The following is a 22,670-nucleotide window of genomic DNA, read 5'->3' on the forward strand; positions in this document are numbered from 1 at the left end:
ACGTGAGCTCATAGCAATGGCTAGACGGAATTCACTATGTTTCCTTTGTTTACCTGTGGCCGGTTACAAATGAGTGGTTTCTGTACAAATACAATATATGTATTTTTTAATTTTAGGTAATGATGCAGTAATTACATTTGGAATCACCCCTGAGTGAAGTTGATACTATATTCTGGTTTAATATTTGGAAGTTAGTTTCTTGTATTTGCGCCAGGACAATTACCAGTGATTTATAACTGATTTTTACTGTTTTCAGGGAAAAAAGCTTCATTTCTCGTTAAAGTCAATGGTATGTTTTGATTTCACCCATGATACATGTTGGCATTGCTGAAAATTTCAATCTGAGCTGCAAAACGGAAATTGCCAAGGATTATGGATCAGTTCAAATCAGTTTTCTTTGTAGCGTTAAGGATTAATCAAGGAGTCAGAATATGGGAAGATTTCTGATTCTCAGGGGAATGTTTATCTTGGGTTGGTTCTGCCTTTGAAAATGGCCTTGCATACCCCTGATGTTGGCAATAGTACACCTTAAGTATTTTTAGCAAGATGTTGGAACCATGGTTCGACAAACTTATACACCGGTTGGCTTGGTTCCTGGCAGTGGTCAGCATCATCTCATATTATTTGGTTATTAATATTATGAAAAAGCAAGTTTGTTTATTTATATTAATACCAAAATTAGGCTTCCCCAAATAACAGATCCCATGTCTGCAATGTGTATTACTCAGGGTTCTCCAGAGAAAGAGAACCATAGGATATATATATATATATATATATATATATATGTGTGTGTGTGTGTGTATATATCTTATATATAGGATATATATGTTATAAATACATACTTATGTATTACATAGCAAAAAAATACATATATATGTATATGTCAAGAGAGAAAGAGAAATTTTTTCGAGAAATTTTTTTAAGCAATTGCTTTACATTAGTGTAGGGGCTGACACATCCAAAATCCATAGGGCAGGCGGGCAGGCTGGGAATTGTAGCAAGATTGGATTTTGCAGTCATGAGTCTGAAGGCAGTCTGGAGGCAGAACTCCTTTTTCCTTGGGCAACTGTTTTTTTGTTTGTTTGTTTTTGTTTTTGTTTTTTCTTTCAAGGTCTTGAACTGATTGATTAGATAAACACACAGAGATCATGGAGAGTAAATCTGGGTCCTTGTTGCTTTAGGCTATAAGGGTGATTCCAGAGCAGGGCTTTCTAGTGTTGTCATAGAACGAACTCCCCCAGATGGTTGCTGCCAGCATCTCCAGCTGGAAGAGAGTCCCACTTGTCTCCTGCCGCTCCAGGAAGTTCTCCAAGGTCAACAAGTAGGTCTGACCTAGGCTTCTTTTAAACCACTGCCTCTGTGCTGGGACTTGGAGAGTGTGAGAGCAGAGTCTTTAAGAGACGAATATCCATGTCCTCTAGCCCTATGGCTCCCCTAAACATAAGCCCCGCTGGTTTTCAAAGCCAGACGTTCAGGAGTCTTGTTTTCCCAGTGTAGGAACCTGAGGAGCCTGATAAAAGGACTCAGCGTCCTCACTCCTTGGGGAGAACCTCTGTGATCGTGATGTCCTTCTGTTTGTAGGTTGCTGACCTGGAGGTATGAATCTCCACTCTACCATGTCTCTACCCCTCCTATCCGTCTTATTGTGGTTCCTTCTTAATGTCCGTAGTGGTGGAAAACCTTTTCCTCTAGCTTTCAGGTTGTTCTCGTTGATAGCTGCTCTGCAAGTAGTTGTAATTTTGGTGTGTCCTTGAGAGGAGGTGAGTTTGGGGTCTTCCTACTGCATCACTTTGGCCATTTCTAAAGCCAACTGGTTTAAATGTTTACCACAGGAGTTCCTGTTGTGGCATAGCAAAAACAAATCTGACTAGGAACCATGAGGTCTCAGGTTCAATCCCTGGCCTCGCTCAGTGGGTTAAGGATCTGGCGTTGTCATGAGCTGTGGTGTAGGTCACAGCCGTGGCTTGGATCATGCATTGCTGTGGCTGTGATGTAGGTCGGCAGCTACAGCTCTGATTATACCTCTAGCCTGGGAACCTCTAATGCTGCGGATGCAGCTCTAAAAAGACAAAAGACAAAAAATTAAAAAAAAAAATGTTTACCACATCTAAAAAAATGCATTCACAACAACCAGACTGGTATTTGATCGAACAACTGACACCGTTGTCTAGCTAAGTTGCCACCGAAAATTAACCATCACAACATGAATTCCCAGTCCTTGAGGGATCATGAGATTCTCGTGTTGTCTTGATTGTCATGGAGGAATATAGGCCCATCTTGATATAGCAGTAATACTAATAAAAACATGAACTCCTCTATCCCTGTTAGTTTTCCCAACTCTTATTAGCTTCTCTTTAGTGATCACCATTATTGATGGTGGAAAGGATTGTGCTATAACAGTGCTTCTTGAATTTTAATGTGCTTACTAATTATTCAGATAAATATTTGGATTCAGAGGACCTGAAGTGGACTTGAGATTGTTCGCTTCTCGGGCCCTCAGGTGCTGGAGGTGCTGCCTTTCTGTGTATCACATGACAGGTATGGAGGCCTTGTGGCTCAGATAATCTACTGGAAGAATAAGACTGGTATAAGACTGAGTGAGTTTAATGACTTTTCTCAGGAGGCCAGCCAGTCATGGGGACCTCAGATCCTAGATTTTAGAATCTTCTCTTTATTTATCTTTCTATGGAATTAAAGGTATGGAGAAGTGCCCAAACATCAGAAAACACTCTAGACTTAAGATAGTGGATTGTCATTCACAGTTTGCTTCCTTTAAGCTTAAATTGACTGTGAAGCCAAAAAGTAAACTTTTCCCACCAGACTTGCCAGTTTGGGTCCCTATCCGCATCACCACATGCCTTGATCTCACTCAAGACTCTGCTGCTTGCTAGCCATGTGACCTTGAAAGCAAGGAAGGGAAACTAGCATCCTTTGAGCACCTCCAGATGCTAGGTACCACATTGGGAAGTTTCACAGTTTATCTTTTGGCAGCAGTGCTGGGGAATAATTGGCATTATTTCGATGAGGACATGGAGGCTAAATGATGTACTTAATAAAAAGTCAAAGCTGAGAATTAGGAGTTCCCTGGTGGCCTAGTGGGTTAAGGATCCAGCATTGTCATTGCTGTGGTGTGGATTTGATCCTAGACCTGGGAATTTCCAAATGTTGCGGGTACACCCAAAAAAAAAAAAAAAAGAGAAAGCTGAGAATTAGAACTAGGTTGTCTCAGACCAAAGCCTGTTATGATCCAGGACTCTGTTTCCCCATTTGTTAATGGGGAGTAGGGGCAGAGCAAGGATTCTTGCCTTTCTCCTAGCCCTGTCAGAGACAGATGCCATGGTGGGTCTCACCGCACTTGTATACAGTTCTATTAGTTACAGGAGCGTATTATGTGCCAAATTTCAAGGGTTATTCTTCTGGGGTTAATGTTCAGCTTCTTACCAGTGATTTAAAGAGAAAGCGATAAAGTTATTTTTTTAACTTCGTTTTTATTTTGTTTTTTGTTTTTTGTTTTTCATCTGAGACTGACATGCGAAGATATGTAGAAGTTCAAAAAGGTCTTGACTCAGCTACCTTGGAGAGAGTAAATGCTTCCAGATTCCATTGTTTCAAGCAGGGGCAACTCATAAAACCCCTTATGCTCATGCTTTCTGATCCTCAATTTCCAGATTAAGGAGAAGCATTAATATTGCACATATTGAACATAAAAGTCTGCAAAGTAAAATAGTAAAATCAATCTGTAGTAATAAAATGAAATGAATCACTGAGATCCAAACAAGGCTTTGGATCTGTTTACTGAATGCAATAAACAGATCAGCTAGAGGGACTGATGGCAACTGACGTTATTTTCCCTGCTGGGAGGGAGAGCTGGGATCCTCATCTGCAAATCAGGGTTGGCAGGTGTTGCACTCCTTCCTGTGCAAGAAAAGCTTGATTGGGTACTGGTCCACTCCCAGTAGCCCCTAGTCAGGAGAGGATGAGATGGCCCAAGGGTACGGCCTCCAGCCCTGTTTTTCCCAGATCATTCTCAGGTAACCGGCTTTTCTCTCTCCATCCAGCTTGCCGATGATCAGGGCCCAGTCCTGATGACCACGGTCGCTATGCCTGTGTTTAGTAAGCAGAACGAAACTGTGAGTACAGTAGCTGGATTTCCGGCTTGACGCTAGGAGGGGTGTTGACTCAGACCCCTCTGACTCAAACTCTGGTGATCTTTGTTGTTTAAGGATGGAGGATATATAACTTTTCTTCACTTTCAATCCTGCTGTTAGAATCATGAAATCAAAAACAGAAGAGAGGGGAGTTCCCTGATAGCCTAGAGGGTTAGGAACCCGGCATTGTCGCTGCTATGGCATGGGTTCAGCCCCTCACCAGGGAATTTCTGCATGCTGTGGCACAGCCAAAACGCCAAAACAAAACAAAAACAAAAAAAAAACAAAAAAAGAAAGAAAAGGAAAAACAAGTAGACGAGATGAATTCAGGCAAGCATCATTTTACTGTATGCAGTACTTTTCCAAAATTTAAGTGTTTAAATGAGCAGAGGAGAGAAACCCCCCAGATAAATTCTTTACTGTGGGGGCATGACCTCTCTATGATTTATGGATACAAGCCTTGAATTAGTCCCCAGGGCTATGGCAACAGAGTGCCACTAACAGGGTGGATTATGACAATAGGCATGTATTCTCACAGTTCCAGAGGCTAGAAGTCCAAAATCAAGGAGTTGATTCTAGGGAAGACCCCTTTCCTTACCTCTTCCAATGGCCCCAGATGTTTCTTGGTTTGTGGCAGCATGACTCCTATCTCTGCTTCTTCTTCTCATGGCCTCTCCTTGTCTCTCTGTCCTCTCCTCTTCTTATAAAGACACCAGTCATTGGATATAAGCCCCATCCTACATGCAGGATGATTTTACCTCGAGACCCTGAAGTGATTACATCTGCAAAGACCCTATTTCCAAATAAGAACACAGCCTAAGTTTCTAGCCGGCTGCACTCTAATTGAGGGGAAACCATGGAGAGTAGCAATGTGTATCTTATTCTGGAAGGCCTTTTCTGACATCAGAAAGTTTCAGCACATCCCAGTGACCTTGGGACCTGGAACCCTGGAGGCCTATTCTTTCACCTTAGTCCTTGATTCCAACTTTCTGCCAAAAAAAATGTCAGGGTTATTGCATCTTTCTCTGGCTTTTTAGTCTCTCTCTCCTGGGCACCAGATGGCAGTGTAAATTGAGAAATTAGTTAACATACTAAGTGTTTCCTGTAAAAAGTTTCCATAAAAGAAACTGTTTAATCATCCCAAGTCCTTAGCTTTTTCACATTCTTAATTTTCAGTGGAGAGAAGAAAATGGTTCTTAGGGTGTCTTGGTATGGGTATGTGTTGAGGGTGAAAATATGTGATGTTTAGCCTGAGAAGCTACCATTCCTGCCCAGGAATATTTTGGGTAGGAGTAGGGGATAAAAGAGGGTCCTTCTTGGAGATCCAGTTAATCTTCCATTTCTCTCAGTTTGGAGAAGGCACCAGACAGTGATCTATGGTTTGTGGCTTCTCACACGATTCTATTTCTTCTACCAAACTAGCACACTTATTATGGTTTAATGTTTCTTCTCAACAGAGATCAAAAGGCATTCTTCTGGGTGTGGTCGGCACAGATGTCCCAGTGAAAGAACTTCTGAAGACCATCCCCAAATACAAGGTAACACATTACATAATTAATGTGCAACACGGTTTCACAACCTGCCAGAGTGACAAGGAAAACACAAGCAAGGAAGCCCTTCTACTCTCTTTCTAGAGGGCTATTTTTTGGTTTTGGTTTTGAGCTTTTTGGTGGAATAATAACAGTGCAGACAGATCTGAGTAGGTTTACACGTGCCTACCCAGGTTCGTGTGTGTCTTTGGAAATCTACAAGTCCATGCCGGTCTATATGTGTCCTCCACCTCGTTGGTCCTCTAAGCCAGTCTTGATTCACTCCAGTCTGAGAACCCTTTAACATCTGTTACTTCTTAGCAGGAACCCATGAGGTACAAGGAAAAGTGGTCTCTGAATCTATTGAATGAATATTCACTTTATCTTGGAAGGTGATGGGGTATAATTAATATCCCTTTCCTAATGCCAAATTAAACCTATTGTACTATGGGAATTTTAAGTTTGTTTTAAATTCTGGGGTTAGTTGAGAAGGTGGAGTAGGTAACTTTGGAACAAAGAGATCAGGGCAGGACTTGGTAGGCCACTGCCTTGGGAGTTTGGAACAACATGGAAAAAGAACACTAGATGGAAAGGGCTCAGAAAAGGGCTGGGCAGGGGTGGATATGCTGGAACCCAGCTCTGCATGTGAGGCCAGCCCTGCCTGGGCAGATAGGGCAGTCATGTTTCACCCTTTACCTGGCTGCATTCCCAGTACTACTCTGGTTTATTTAGTGCTTCCACATTTGGGGGGACGGAGGGGCTCTCATGGGTCATCCAGTGCTACCCTCAGCCAGGCCTAACCCTGTTTCCATGAGAACAAGCATCCCGAGCCCCACACGGCCTCCTTAGCACGCTTTGGGTTGGGTTTATTCTGTCTGGGGCAGGCAGGCACACACAGGCTGATGGAATACACTGCCGCCTAAGCTGGGTATAGGGGTTGGCAAGTCACTATGAAGGGGGCGTGGTGGCAGTAGCCATTTTGGGATCCATAGGTATGACATTAATTTATGTTCTTTGGCTGATATGCCTAAATAAGCACTTTAGTGAAATCAGAGCAATGAACATGTCAGGAGCCTGGTTTGCACCAAAGTCTGGTTCATACTCTACTTCCTTTAGAGCAGCATTGTCCCAACTTCATCCTTTTGGTTCCCACCATCACAACACATTGTCTTGTCTTTGTACCACTTGCATAGTTATTGAACACATCTTTCTCTTAATTCTCTCTTCTAACCTCAGCCTGAACAATCACATGTGAAGTCTTTTTTTTTTTTTGTCTTTTTGCCATTTCTTGGGCCGCTCCTGTGGCATATGGAGGTTCCCAGGCTAGGGGTCTACTTGGAGCTGTAGCTGCCAGCCTACACCAGAGCCACAGCAACGCGGCATCCCAGCCGCATCTGTGATCTACACCACAGTTCACAGCAACGCCGGATCATTAACCCACTGAGCAAGGCCAGGGATCGAACCCGCAACCTCATGGTTCCTAGTTGGATTCGTTAACCACTGCGCCACGATGGAACTCCACATGTGAAGTCTTAAGGTGAGATATGGTCAGTATATTTTTCTGATACACAGGTTAGCCAGGGGAGTGACATGACCAAGTTTCCCTTTGAAAAAGATGGCCCAGAGAGTCCTGGAACCCCATACAGAAAACTCTAACCTGTTCCCTAGTGGGGGTTCCCCAGAAAAGCAAACCAAAAGGTGGGAAGAGGAAGGTCCTCTCAAGCCCCATCCTAGCCCTGTAGAACTGCCCAAGAGTCATTTCTGTGTGTGCATGCATGGGAGTGCAAGAGGGGCAGAGAACAGCCCCTGCTTCTGGTCCTAGGAGGATTTCATGGACCGACATAGTTCTCCTAACTGCACAAGGGTTGAAACCACACTGTCTCCTCTTCCTGCAGCACCAAGTGGACCAGCTCATCCATCTCCACCTTTGGCCCCCTCATAGACTGATGAGGGTTCCCCTTGCCCCCATCTGAAGGGAAGCAAGCTTCTTTGGGCCGGGTATCTGAGATTCTTGACTAGTTGGCAGGGCCCTCTCTTTTATCATTTCTTTCCCTGATGTGCTTATCCTCCTTGGCAGGAGGAAGGCATTGATTAGTACTCTAGAGGAACATATATCTGGGATCCCACTCCATCACCAAGGAGCTGGGTAGGGACAAGTCTTTCAAATCCTTAGTTCCTCTTCTGTCTAATGGCAATAACAACAGCACCTGCTCATGGACTTGCATGAGAAAAAATTGATCACTGTCATCATTCAGGAGCAATGATAACACAGTGGTCAAGAGAATGGATATGACCCCTCTTCCACAGAGGGTGCTGCCTGCAGAGAGCTATTGACACCTTTCCCATCCCAGATTCAGGCACCTTTGGTTTCACATCCATGGATGCTCTGCTAATCTAGATGCCGAACAGAATGATGGGCTAATCCCATAACTCTGACATCTAGAAGCCCATGATATACACTCAATATGTTGGTCCCAGCTTCTTAGTATCCCCAGAGGGTTAAACACTTTCCAGAATTTCTTGCCTGGTCCTTAGCTCCTGTTCCACTTCTAGAAGAGGAAACTTCTTTGCACATGTAAGTCATGTCTATTCCCACATGCTGATTTTATTTAGATGATTAAATGAGAAAGCTACCTACATAATAAGAGGAAATGAGGACTTCCCCTTGTGGCTCAGGAGTAACAAATCTGACTAGGATCCATGAGGGCTCAAGTTCTATCCCTGGCCTTGCTTTGTGGGTTAAGGATCCAGTGTTGACACAAGCTGTGGCATAGGTAGCAGATATGGCTCGCATCTGATGTTGCTGTGGCTGTGGCATAGGCCGGCAGCTCCAGCTCTGATTTGACCCCTAGCCTGGGAACCTCCATTTGCTGTGGACATGGCCATAAAAAGATTTAAAAAAAAAAAAGGAAATGAACTCTAAGCTAAAATCAAGTGTTTAGGCTCACAAAAGGTGGTGTCCCGGCATATGGAGGTTCCCAGGCTAGGGGTTGAATCAGAGCTGTAGCTGCTGGCCTATGCCAGAGCCACAGCAACGCGGGATCCGAGCCATGTCTGCAACCTACACCACAGCTCACGGCAATGCCGGATCCTTAACCCACTGAGCAAGGCCAGGGATGGAACCCGCAACCTCATGGTTCCTAGCCGGATTCGTTAACCACTGAGCCATGACGGGAACTCCAAGGCCTTTCTTTCTAATGTCACAGGGGAGCCCTGCCAAGCCATCTACGAAGGCTTTTACCATTGGAGTTAAGTTTCCAGAGGCATGATAGGATATCTGGTTGATCCAAGCTCACATAATCACATGTTAGAAACTGTATAGATCCCCAGAGATGGAAAGTCAGGGGATTAGAGAGGTATTTGAGACCCCTGAAGATGGTGGGCTTTACTTTTATTGAAATTCCCTGACCTGGATACCCAGAATTGTTGTCTTACCATTTAAGAACAGCATCCCACATTCCTTATTACTCTAAAGCCTCTTATATCATATGAGAAGATATAGAAGCCAGAATACCAGGCCACTATTTGATATGTCTAGTAAATCAAGAAAGTATGAACATATAGGAACTGATATGATTACCCTTTGAATCTATTTCTCAAAACTTCCTCTACAAGGCAGGGTGCTAAGCTCTTTATAGCATTATCTCAATAATAGGTAGACACTGCTCTGACCCTTGGCTAAAGAAATGGAGGCTCAGAAAGTTTAAATATCTTGCCTACTGTCACAACTAGCAGTCCATGCTTTTAGCCTTTATTACCCCACAGTGATTAAGAACAATAAGGGACAATAACTGCAATAGTTCAAAGAATAGTTAAAATATTAAAAATAATATTAGTGGTTAAAATAACACCCAAAAACATTCATTGAACTTTTTACTGTGCCTTCAGTATGGTAAATGTGCTGTGTATGTACTATTCCCTCTGAATCGTTATTGTACTCCCATGAAGTGGGTACCACTTGGTCCCATTTTTAGATGAAGATATGTGAAATTACTTTCTCAACATAACTCAGCTAGTAAAAGATAAATGAAACAATGTGTAATAAGGGGTTAGAGGAAGATCAGCTATAATTAACCAGCAGTGCTTGCAATGTAGGCACTGCGTTTTGCGCTTTCCCAAGGACCTGGCTGGGAACCTGAGACCCGGGTATGACATATCTTAATCTAAATTGTCCTTCCTCTGGTTCCCACAAAGAGCTTTGGGAAGAGGTGTGCATGGCAGCCAGGGTCAGCCATGGTCAAAAGGGCCTTTCTCATCCAGGAGAGGAGGCTCCAGAGAGCAGAGTGCAAATCACACCTTTTTCTCCTGATTAACACCTTGTAAAGATGAGTCAGCTCTTGGCTCTTGGGGTTTTCCCAGAAGATAGAATTCTTTCTTTTCCCTTTGCTTCATAGATTTTCCCACAAGCAATCAGACTTCCTGTAATTTTTATTAAGAATTCCAGACACCCCAGCAATAAGTTCCAGACACCACAGCCTCCGTTAACATAATGAGCCGTTTTATAATTGGGTTCATTTCATTAGCCCAAAGTCTCTACACTTGGAAGGGAAGCACCCCCTTCCCTGGGCTGTTGGACCACGAGGTCCCTGCCTCCAGAAGAGAGCACTTCAGGACGAGTGCCCCTTTGGCAGCCCCTGGAGCAGGAAGGCCTTACGTCCCATTGATTCTGTTATTACTCCATGGGACTGCATGTTAGAATGGACACGAAGGCTGGTTCTGTTTCAGAGGAAACAAAAGTTAAAGATCTCATCCATATATTGCTTTGGGCCCCAAAGCAAATGTTGGACATGGCTGCCTACAAGATTTAGGTTTAAGAAAGATTGAGTTGCAGAATGTGTTTTGAGATTTGCTCAGTTTCTCTTCTTACGTCTACATTAGATTATATCCACACACCACCAACCAACTAACAAGACCTTCTGGTGTTATTTTCTCAGACTGTTCTCCTGGGAAGGATTTTAACAAGATAGTGTCTGAATGTCAGGAAGGCTTTCTCAGGTACAGGCTTGAAGGGGCCTGACTGTGTACCTGCTGCAGCCAGTCAGCTTCTCCTTTTCAGCTCATGTTCAAGTTTTACTTTAGCTCAGACTTTAAAGATTAACTAGATAATATTTGGGTAAAGTGGTGAATATCTATTTATTTTTTGGCCACGCCCACAGCCTGTGGAAGTTCCTACGCCAGGAATGGCACCCAGACCACAGCTGCAACCCAAGCCACAGCTGTGACAACACTGGATCCTTAACCTGCTGAGCCTCCAGGGAATTCCGATGAATGTCTTAAATACCTGCAGACCTGAACTGGGGCACCTGTCACATGCCAGACATGATGCTGGAGACTGGAGAAGTCAGAGATGAGTGAGATGGCTCCTTCCCCCAAAAGAGCCCTTTCTCATGGGGAAGGCGCTGCCTTATCTAGAGCAAGGCAGAGGAAAGAAAGAGAACCAGTTAGGGTTGACAGGCAGGCAGATAAGTAAGTGTAGCATTTTCATGCCTGAGGGTGAAGGTGGTAATGGAAAAATTCTCAGGGTTTTATGGAGACATGGTATGGAAAGGAGGGTGCAACAGGTGAGACTTTTTATCAGAGGTGGTCCTGAGGCCAAGTTTATAGTGTGGGTAAGAATTAGGTAGGGTGAGATGGGAAGGAGAAGAGCTCTTGGCAGCTGGCACCATGTGAGTAAATGTCTAGGTGGGACAAAAAAAACTGCAGTGGGTTTTGTCACTGCCATGTGCCCTAAGAGGCAATGAGTAGAAGGAGACAGGGTGGCCAGGTAGGGGCCAGACCCTGGGGAGACCTGACGGACAGGCCCATGGATCTTATCTTACACATGAAACAGGTCTTTAGTGGGCTTCACAAAGGGGAAGCAACAGAGTCAGAGCTGCCTTTGATTTTGATTAATCTGGAGGATAGATTTGTTGGGGCCAAGGTTGGAGGCAGGAACAGCAGGTAGGACCATAGTGGAATCTGTTACATGAAATCTTCATGGCTGGTAGAGTGGGGGAAGTAGTGTTGAGTCTCAGTGATTTCTGGAGGGAAAATTAGTGCTTAACTAGGTCAAGAGGTTGGGGATGAAAGAGAGGGGTCTAGGGATGATGCTCTGGTTTCTCACCTGAGAGTCTGGAGTGTAGTGGTGTCACCAATGGAGAGAGACAGAGCAGCACGAAGAGAAAGAGCTGCTGTGTTGGACAGGCCGAGTCTGGGGCACCTGAGGGATGTTGGATAGATGGCTGATGCAGTTGGAAACTGGGATCTGCCCCTGAGGGGAGAGGTTCAGACTGAAACACAGAGCTGGAGGTCAGCAGCATGCAGGTGGTTGATGAATCATACTGGGAGAGAAGAGCTAAAGCAGAGAAAGGGCATGGAGACAGAAACTTTGGGGGAAATGAGTGCTTCAGGGGTGGGTGGGGGTGAGGATCATATGAAAGGGAGGAAACCAGGGAATTGGGGGCTAGAGGGTGAGGGAATGGAGAGAGTCAGGTAGGAGGGAGCGGTAGGCTAATACAGCCAGGAAGATTCAAGAGAGATTTCTGTAGGGTTTGGCAATTTGGAGGCCACTGGCAACTACAGAGAAAGAAGTTCTGGTGGCATCTTGGTGGGTGACGGGGCACGGCCAAGGCAGATTCTAGTAAGGTAAGGAGAGCAGAGACGGCAATTAAACAATGAGTGAGGACCCTGGGTGCTAGGTCAGCCCAGCCTGTGCATCTCAGGGAGCATGCAGAGGGCTGGATGGCTTTATAGGATTATACTCAATTCACTTTCTTGTATTTCCCTCCTTCTTCCTTTTCTGCATTCTCCTTTCTCTACCCCCCTTCCTTCCATCCCAACCACCCCTCCATAACCACGTGATATGATCTTAGCTGTCATAGAACTTATGTTTTGGCAAGGAGACAAGCATGAAGTAATCAAAGGCCTTGATGGATGCCCTGATTACTTATAATTAACCTCAGAAATAATTGATTGTTATCATTTTGATAACTGCTACACAAGAAAAGCAGAGGGCATTAAGGGGGCATATTCATGGACTTTTACCTTCTTTTTGAGTAGCGCTTCCTATAAGCAAACCAAGAAGGGAAGGAACATACATTAGAAGGCCCTGAGTATATTCGTCAACTATGCAATACTATTTGTTTGGTCTTGCTGTAAGTTTGAATTTCCAATCAAATCCCACTTTTGCCTTCAGTGGAAAAAGTCAGACTCTCTGAGTCCTTTTTGACCCCTCCAGTCCATATTAAACTGGGACATAATAATGGTAATTAATGCAGTATTGACTGTGTCTGACATTTTTCCAAGAGACAGGATGAAAGAGACGATATACATCTCAAAGGATAGGAAATCTCTGGTTTATCTTTCACAGCCTAATGAAATATACTTTTATCATTAGAATCAAGTAAAATCTTATTAAGACTTGCTGTGCAAGGCAACTCCAGAAGACAACGTCGGTTGCCCTTGACTACCACGTGCATTTTTGCTTTTTGTAGTGCAAGGAAAACTTTTAATTGCCGGTGTTAAATTCTCTGAAGTTAATTTCACATCACCTTGACGTTAAGCTAACAGGCAGACAGGGTCATTCTTGGTTTGTAAACTCTGTTGTCTGGATCATTTAATAGTATCACATTCAAGATTGTGAGCTGCAGAGAATTTTAAAGAAAAGTAACAGTGAGGGCTCACAACTATGAACTAACTCATCTGAAAAAATAGAGGACTTTTTTTTTTTTTCTTCTCCTCTTTCACTGCTCTGGCAAAAGTGGGTTACATTTTCTTTCTTCAGAGAGAGAGATCAGTATGAGTTTTATGCCAGAGGCCATTTTAATACATGAATGATTTGTAGGTAAATTTATTGTAGCCAATGGGTGCAGTCAACTGTGTAATAGAAATATTGTCAAAAAGCCGGGATTATTATTTAAATAAGTGCAGTGTTAAATTTGATTACATACTTTTTAAAGCTAATAAAACATTTCATTGCTCTCAAACTATTTCCCATAGTCCCATTTAGTCAGAAAACATAAATTAAGTGAGGCTCTGCATAGAAAATTACCCAGGCTTTGTGTCGATGGAGGCATGCATGGAAAAGCTTGGCAGCCTCACAATTTAAAGACGAAAGGATATAAAAGAGGTTGGCAGGCTCCTATATAGGCTGGTGGGGACACTTTTATCCTTGAAGAATTATGGAAAATGACTGCCTAGAAGAGTGCGTGCTTGAGGTGGCCCCTAGGGCTGAGGAATCGAATCGTAGGATGCCTAGAAGCCTAGACGCCCATCAGAGGAAGGCTCCTCTTGCCTTATCTCAGGCAGAGAGACGACACCCAAACTGATAAAATTCCATTCACTTGGATGTAGGGTCTTTCCAAAAACATAAGATTCTTTCTTTTTTTTTTTTTAATTTAATATAATTGTTTTTGTTTTAAATATATCGAAGTAAGGCCTTTGGATGCCAGTGTGGGGCTCTGACATTTTAAATTGTGCTATTTGCTGAGCTTATCCTGTGACAGGTCTTCATTTCCACCAAATGTCAAGGATCAGTGCCTTGCATTCATTTTAATGAAATATTGTGCTGATAAGGGTTATGAATGCCACGTTTAAGCTGTAAATTACTGAATGTCGGGCTGCTTTCTGCTTTGTGAATTCACCAGGGAGCAAGCTAATGAAGGTTTCTTTCTCACTTCTCCTTACAGTTAGGGATTCACGGCTATGCCTTTGCAATCACAAATAATGGATATATCCTGACGCATCCAGAGCTCAGACCACTGGTAAGAGAAATACTTATTTCTGTTTTCTCCCTCGATGATTTTAAAAAGATTTTCTTCAGTTCTACAGTGATGATACTTGGTAGTTTTCACTTGAAACACTCAATTCCTAATACTGTCTCCTAAAGGCTGTTTTAATATTGAACTAGCATTTTGGGCCCCTAACAGGTAACTAATGTAGGGTAAATATATGTACTATCATGCATGTATGTGTGTATTTCATATCTGATAATATATGGAAAAAAGTTAACTCTGGAAAGCTTGAAACCCATCAAAATTGGTACCTTTGTATAACACATGCTCTCTTACACTCCAGACTGAGACTGCTTATTGCAAGTTATATTTGATATAACAAATTAGATCCAGGATCCCTGGCAATTCATTATGATGGGATTTGCCCCCAAATTACATTGCCTCAACCCAGTGCCTGCTGCCTGGAAGGTATTCAACAATACCTTTTTTGTTTAATTGAAACAGTTGAGATTTTCTCCATGTCCTTCCTAAGCCATAAGCCAGTAGCATTGTTTGGTGACCTGACATGTAAACCATCTCCTTCAGCATCATTTTCACTCTTTAAAGTGAGTGGCCAAATCCAGGACAGCCCAGGCAATCGCGGTCCATTCTGCCTGGCAGAGGCTGAATGGCGAGAGGCTACTCAGAGCACTGTGTGGAGAAAGATTGATTGTAAAGGGCAGCCAGGCTTGTTGAATAGGAGGCCCTGGTCCACTGTGGACTCCAAAGGGGGAACTGGCAGTAAGTGTGCCACGTGTTTGCTCTCCCTGGACTAGTAGCCAGGCGTTGAAAAAAGGACATCCCTTTGGGTTTGGTTTAGCTAATTTTAAAGAAGATATAAGAGTTCTCCTGTGGCACAGGGGGTTAAGGACCCAGCATTGTCACTGCAGCAGCTTGGGTCACTGCTGTGGTGTTGGATCGATCCCTGGCTTAGGGATGCTGCGGGCGTGACCAAAAAAATTAAATAAAGAAGATGTAAAAGTATAAAGAGTAACACAGTAAACGCTGCTTTTGAATGTTGAGAAAGTATCGTTTGTTTCCTGTAGCTATACATAAACACACACACACACACACACACACACACACTCTCTCACACATACCCATCCACCTCACATGTCTTTGGCATCAGAATTAGAAAATAGCAGCAGTGCCTGCTATGCAAATGTTTTCTTTGGAGAAACATGGTGGGGGGGGGCACCAGTTTGCTTCTCATTTGAATCATTGTTTAGAAAAAGTTCATGTTTGCTTTCCATCATTTTCCAACTTTGCTCTAATCGCCCTGGTATCGGTGGGGTCATGGCCACATCATGTGCATCCCATATGCATGCTTCAAGATGGGACTTCAGGTGGTTTTGACCTCAATGATCTTTTTATCAAAAATAAAAGATGAACAGGTTAGCTAATTCCAAATGTCACTCAGAATTAATGAATCACCTAATTGAAAAACTACTAACTTTTTGAGGATATTTAAGTCTAAAGACATATTTAATTCTAAAAAGCCTGACACATTGCCCATTCCTCAGCCACCCAGTAGGGGTCAGGGAGTGGTAGGAATTATGTATTTGGTGTGGCTCAGTATGGGTTCCTAGGGTTTAGTTATTCCAAGTTGGAGTGAATCGGAGTAAATGAAACAATCAGATCTGGATCTTTAGCCAATGAATGAAGTAGCTTTCTATTTATCAGCTTTTAAAGAAGGAGTGAAATGGAACCAGATGTCAAAAGTCACTAAGGTACATCTCCTCTCCCTGAAGCGATGGAAATGAGCAGCTCCCATCTGCATGGTCAGTTCACAGAGTGTTTCAAAACTGGTCTTTCTATCCCCTGGTCATGCAGCAAGTGGTCTGTTTGATATAATCCATGTGATGCACTTTCCAGAGCTGTAGCCACTGAGTGGGCAGCCGAAAAGCTCTTAGAAAAGCAAGCCAACCAGTTGACACAGATTATCTCCTGACACTGCAAATATTCACAAATACAAGTCATTTCTGGTCTTCTCATTGAGAAGCATTGTACTGAATGATTTCACTGGCAGTGGTAGCTAGATTCCCATAAATAGGGTGGCCCAAGCCAATGCTGCATATCTCACTTGTGAGAACCCAAACCCAAACCAGATGAAGCATTTTGCAGCTGATCCATAGTAAGAACATAAAGAGTGGTCAGGTCAGCGGGCTATCTCTCCCGTTTATTGGTCTGTGACCCTGAGGCCATGACATATTCAGAAGAGGTGTGGAGTGACGCCCACCCTTGAGGATTATATGAAGTAACCCATCTGAATGTGATCAGTAAGGGGGTATTGACTCTGCCCTGAGTATTGAATTTTCCTACTGGAAAAAAGACAGCAGTGAAGAGAAAGGAACTCAACGTCACACTACACAGGTTGCCCTTGACTTCTGGCCCTGCTGTATCCCAGTAGTGTGACTCTGGGCAAGTCATACAGCCTCTTTGAGCATCATTTTCTCTTGTAGTCCTGCCATAACCAAAATGTATATGTCACTGGTGGTCAGAGTAAATGGGATAATGCAAGCAAAGAGCTCTGTGGGATAAAGCAGACCCCAGGAGATTGTGGGGACAGTGGTGGTTATAGCAGTACCCTGTTTATGTTATGTTGCTTTTACAGATCTGTGCTTAGCTGCTTTAAAAGTTGGAAGGAAACTGGTGGTAGATGCTTGGGTTGGGGGTGGACTTAAAGAACACTTTTTGATTCTTCAGCTGGTTCGGATAATTATGATAAACATTGGTGAAGGATCTTGTACACGCACACATGTGCACACACACACACAAACTGATACAGAGTTCTTGGAACCATGCAATCTGCCTGTAATTCTACTTTTAGTCTGACTTCAGCTTCACCTTTGCAACCTCAGCTAAGCCTGATGATGCCGGTCTGTCTGTCCCCTTCCCTCTATCTGTGATGCTCTCTGTCTCTCTCACACACACATGCACATGCATCCTCAGCTTTCTTGGCCATCTCTGAGCTAGAAGACAGGCAGACAAAAACTATACTGGGAGGCTCCGTGTGAGCCCTATCCTGTAAGGAAACCAAAGTGTTTGCTTGTTCCTGCTACCATTGTCTGTTTGTTTTAAAGTAGCAATAAGGTTATACTAGCAGCTGCAGTTACCAAAGAATGATAGCTCAGAGTCAGTCCACATGGAGGAAATAACCCCAGTTCTGGCACAAACAAGTAGTTCATTTCTCTCTTTCTTGTTCACCTGAACAACAAAAGCAGAAAGCTTCACTCCTCCTTTTTCCTAGCCACCAACCACGTAGCACAAAGGAGGAACTCCAGAGAGGGATGAATGAAGGGATCCTCCAAAGTCACTGTTTTCATTTGCACTTGCTTTGGGTCCTTTGGGAGAATGTAATTGATGCAGGTCCCTTGGAAACCCCCAGGGTGTACACCAGACAGAAATGCCTGGTCAGACCCTCTTGCAAGGCTGTGAACAGCCAGCCCCCAGCAGCTTTCTTGGCCAATTTGGGCAGGGAATCCTCACTCCAACCTGAGTGGCCTTCTCCAAGCCTCACCATATAGTCAAATCCTTGTTACAGATGGATGTTCCCTTCAGTTCTGGCCAAGGCTGCCAGTAGAGCAGAGGTAGGGTTGTGGCCAGTGTGGGAGGACCCAGTAAGCTCACTTAAAATAACTCCTATTCCTTCTCCATCTGCCACTGAGATTGGTTCTGCCCCTGCAGCCAGAGGAAAGAAGTGGGTTTCTCTGAAGCACAATACCAATATTTTTCTAATTTGTCCAATAAAAATTTTCCCCCAAACATAATATTTGCCTTGATTTTATCTGGTATTTTCTTTCATCCTGTATGATTTGGGTGTGAATCATGAAGGGTCTCCAAAAACAGCTGAGAGGTAGGAGCCTTACTCAGCAAATTGGCTTTCATTTAATAGGCAGAACTGCTCAAGTGATGCTTTGCTCTTGGTAACTGGGCTCCCCAAAGCCTTTTTCCAAGTATTTCTCAACCACTCTGACCTTGCTACCTGCTTGTGACTTCTGCTAATCTAAGTGAGGGTGATTCCACAAATGTTTATTTAGCTGTTGCCCAGCGAGCAGGGTGCTGTGTTAGACTAGGGCTGATGGAGATATTGTCACATGAGCTGGGGACCGTCTCATGGGCAGGAATTACAGCAGGAGAGATTCACGTTAGACCTTGAGGAATGCTCGTTGAGTAGTCATTAAACCTCTGAGTTTTTTTCTTGGTCTCTACCACTCTTTAACATTTAAGTTAAAACTATCTGAAAGTGTAGTTACATAGGATTACTGTCTAGACTGATTTTTCTTGCACTTTATTCTTTCCACGTCTTTATGAACTTTTCCTAAAATGTGGAGCCATGAATAGGTCTCTTTCTTTTGCCTGACAGAGCATTGAGGGAGATGAGACTGGAAGGGGGACACCTCGGGCATGATCTGATTTTCTTTGAGACTTTGGTAATCCATGTTCCCCTCTCTTTAAGAGGAAAGGGACATCTGGGCTGATTTTCTTCCCCCAAGGAGCCCTGGAATGTGGGCCTAGTCAAACCACCAAGAGAACACAAGGAAGGCTCCCTTCCAGCAGCCACAGCACAGGCAGGGTTCCACAGAGGAGCCTGGGGCAGTCAAAATCTAGGACTCACTTCCATGAAACCCATGTTGTCCTTTGCCAACGGCTGTCTGCCCTGTGTGTGCAAGCCCAAAAGATGAGGAGGGATGCTGGAGGGTTTCTATTCTATACTAGATGAAAATTGGCCGATCCTGTGGGCCACTGGGTGTCGTGGTGGATGAGGTGGGAGGGGGGAATGAGGGAGAGAAACATGAATTCCTTCCTTCAGCATCTGCTAGATATCCAGCCATGTTCTAGTGCTGAGCAAGCTGCTCAGAGTGGTTTCAGAGACTTGCCTAACCTCGCAGATCTCAAGATGGAATAGGAGGGATAAGATTTTATACTTAGGCTGTGTAAGTAACAGGGAAGATACGTTTTGTGTGTTTGTTTTGTTGGTGGTAGTCTTAGTATTTTTTCACATTTGTCCATTGCTTTTACATGACAGACACTGTGATGAGTGTTTTACATTGTGAAAGCTTTTAATCATTAGGTAATTTAATGGCAGGTCTAGGGTGCAGGTACAGTGGAAAGGCCCAGAAGCTCAAGGGAAGGGTGTGCATGAGGGCAGGCCTGGGTGGAAGATAGGTCTAGAAGGCAGCCTGGAGTCAGATTATAGACATGTGGGGGTTCCGGCTGAGGAGCTGCAGGTCTCTGCGAGGCAGTGCATATCTTCATGATACATACAGGAAGTGCTGCCTATCAAGGAATTGACATGTTAGCCTGTATCTTCACCAAGAAGGTTATGACTTTCAGGACTCAGACTAGATATATGCATACTAAGGGTTAATTCCTTGCTGTGCTGGGAATGTGCTTTTGCCATTTTACACACAGTAACTAGTTATTCCTCTCAACCTACCTTTGCTATGGCGGTACTGCTGCTATTTTTCTCATTTTGCAACTGAGAAAAAGGAAGCTCAGAGCAGCCGGGGGGCCTTGCTCAGTGTCACGTGCTCAGTAAGTGGCAGAACCACCGTGCTCTCCTCTTCTAACAGAGATGGGGACACTCTCAATGTGAACTTTCAGAGTGATCTTTGTATGATGATGCAGATCCTCAGTCGTGCAAGGGCTAACTTCTACCCCACACATCTTAGCATTTTATTATTTATTTACTTATTTATTTTTAGTTGTTATTTCCCCAGTACAAAATTTCTTTTTTTCTCCTGTATAGCATGGTGACCCAGTTCACATACATGTATACATTCTTTTTTCTCACATTATCATGCTTCATCATAAGTGACTAGACATAGTTCCCAGTGCTACACAGCAGAATCTCATTGCTAATCCCATTTTATTTTTTGATTAGTTTTTGGACCAGGAATGCTTCAGTTAATCTTACATCATTTCTTCTTCCCAACAACAATGACTCATTACAAATGCTAAGGGTTCTTTGCAGTTCAACAGGTGTGGGTGTGGCCTCCACCACCAGCTTTGTTTGGACCTCTCCCCAAGCCATCTACCTTCATGTCCTGTTGGTTCCAAAGTGCACCCCAAGTCCACTCCCCTCTCTCTGTCACTGCCCCCCAGTCAGAGCCTCCATCCTGGCTTCCCTGGATGACTTCAGTCCCCTTTCAGCCCTGTTCTGAGCACTTAATTTTTGTCCCCACCTCACTGCGACTCCACCACCCCCCACCCCGGCGTTATTCACTCAGCAGTCAGAGGGTGCTTTCACAGCCATCTCTCAAGATGGTCTGGCTTCTCTTGGCATTTAGAGTGAAACCCAAACTCCAGCCTGTGACCCAGTGCCCCACGAGATATGGCATTACCTCTCTGACCTGCCAGAATTGTGTGGCTGCCCACTCTGCTCACCTGTGTCCCAGGTGTACTCCAGCTCTTTTGTCTGTTCCTGTTCCGCAGAAATGCCAAGCTCCTTTCTGCTCCAAACCTTGTGCCTTTAGTTCCCTCTACTTGGAGTCTTCTCTCTGATACACCCATGACTGCCTGGTTCTCATCCTCTGTGTCTCATCTCCTCTGCACCCCCACAGGGAGGCATCCCCTCTCTCTGACCAAAGGAGCCACACCTACCACCATTGCTTCCCGTCACATCTCCTCCTTTAGTTTCCTTGGATCACTTACCACTCTTGGGAAACGTCTGTGTGTTCAGCCTCTCCCCACCATCCCTTGTGCATTCCTGTGACTTTGCTGCTGCACCGAGGGGGTAGTCAGTAAATATTTATCGAATGATTTTGATGATGTTTGAAGGGTTCTGATGACTAAATGTCTGGGTACCAATTTCCTACAATAAATGAGGAGTGCAGGTGCCACATGTTCACCCATCAAACATTTATTGAGTTCTTGCTACATCCAGTGCAAAACTTGAAGCTCATGTGATTGGTCAAGCCCTCCTTCCTTCTGCCCCTGCCTCTGCCTTTCTGTGGCCCGCAGGCACTCATCTAATGTTCCTCGGGTCAGGCACTGTGCTGACAGAGTGATAGAAGCAGGTAGAAGAATACCTCTGCCACAAGGAGCTCAATGCACAAAGTAAGGTACCTGACAGTGAAGGGGGCAAGAAGAGCTATGTGCTTGCTGGGGAATCATCTGTTTTTCTGGAGAACAAGTTGCCTGAAGATGCTTGAAGGCTTCCCAGAGGAGGTGGCATGCACACCAACTATATCCACAGTCCACTCTGGAGGACACTTCTTCCCACTTAGTGGGGGCTCCACACACTTCTCAGGATCTCTATCCTTAGGCTGGACCAGGCATGACTTCTCTCTCTGCTCTTAGATTCATACATTCTGGTTTGGCCCCAGCCTGTCAGGGTATACGGAGTGGGGATCTAGCATCATATACAGTCCTTTCTGTGGCTCCTAAAGTCTGGAATCCCACCTCAGCGTCCCACTTGGGCCCTTTGCTCAGGCTGCTAGAAACTGAATGAAACTGGCCAGTAGGTGGCGCACGGGCACCACCATGTGCCCAGTCCCTGCCAGGAGAGCGTCCCTGCCCGCACACATTCTCAGAACACAGTCCAGGCCCAAGCAACTCTGCTTACGCTTGGTCTGAATCCATCCCGTTTAATTTAAAAGAAAGAATTAACAAATGCTTAGTAAATGTATCTGCTCAGGGGAGTGTGTTCTCTGAGAAAAAATAAACAAGCCTGAGTGACCCCCACGTAGCAATCCTGTTCTTTTTGAAATACATCATTTGGCAAAAGAGAAAACAGAGCCTTGCATGCTTTCCTCTTGATGAAATTGTTGAGGGCAACAGTTGGAACTGCCCAAGTCTAGACACTTGAGTGGAAGCCTTGCAGCCCTGAGTGGAGAATGCTTCCACTTCATGAACTTGGGGGTTAAGTGCATTAGACGGGTCTGGCTCTCTATTCTGTAGGCCTCAAGAACTTAGCAGCCTCTTGGTCCCCAAGTTCTGTGGCTGAGCGCATGCATGGACACATAGGATATAGATGGGATTTAGCAGTAACAGTACAGAGGTTACTTACAATGTCAGGAACCAGGCTGTGTATGTATTGCCTCCTTAAGTCCTTACATCATCCTATGCATTAGTGCTTATTTCAGAGAGATTAACTGATGCCCAGGCCAGAGACTGTGTCAGTCATAAAGTAAATGTGGCTCAGTTTTCAGAGAAAACAGTCAACCATAAATAGTGTCTTCATAAAATTAAACTGATTCAACTGCATAGAATTCCTTAATTCTGAAGCAATATTATAA

General features: G+C 44.2%; 1 protein-coding gene across 3 annotated transcripts in view; it reads left to right on the top strand.

The window, feature by feature from the left end:
* CACNA2D3 (calcium voltage-gated channel auxiliary subunit alpha2delta 3) overlaps window positions 1-22,670 on the top strand; it is a 795,368-nt gene that overhangs the window by 564,550 nt on the left and 208,148 nt on the right. For all 3 annotated transcript variants that reach the window (XM_047777080.1, XM_047777060.1, XM_047777070.1), the window contains exons 14-16: window positions 4,059-4,130; window positions 5,606-5,686; window positions 14,344-14,418. In XM_047777080.1, the coding sequence (XP_047633036.1) occupies window positions 4,059-4,130; window positions 5,606-5,686; window positions 14,344-14,418 (228 nt within the window). The remainder of the gene's footprint in view (window positions 1-4,058; window positions 4,131-5,605; window positions 5,687-14,343; window positions 14,419-22,670) is intronic.

This window comes from Phacochoerus africanus, chromosome 1 (genome assembly GCF_016906955.1).
Source record: "Phacochoerus africanus isolate WHEZ1 chromosome 1, ROS_Pafr_v1, whole genome shotgun sequence".
NCBI lineage: Eukaryota > Metazoa > Chordata > Mammalia > Artiodactyla > Suidae > Phacochoerus > Phacochoerus africanus.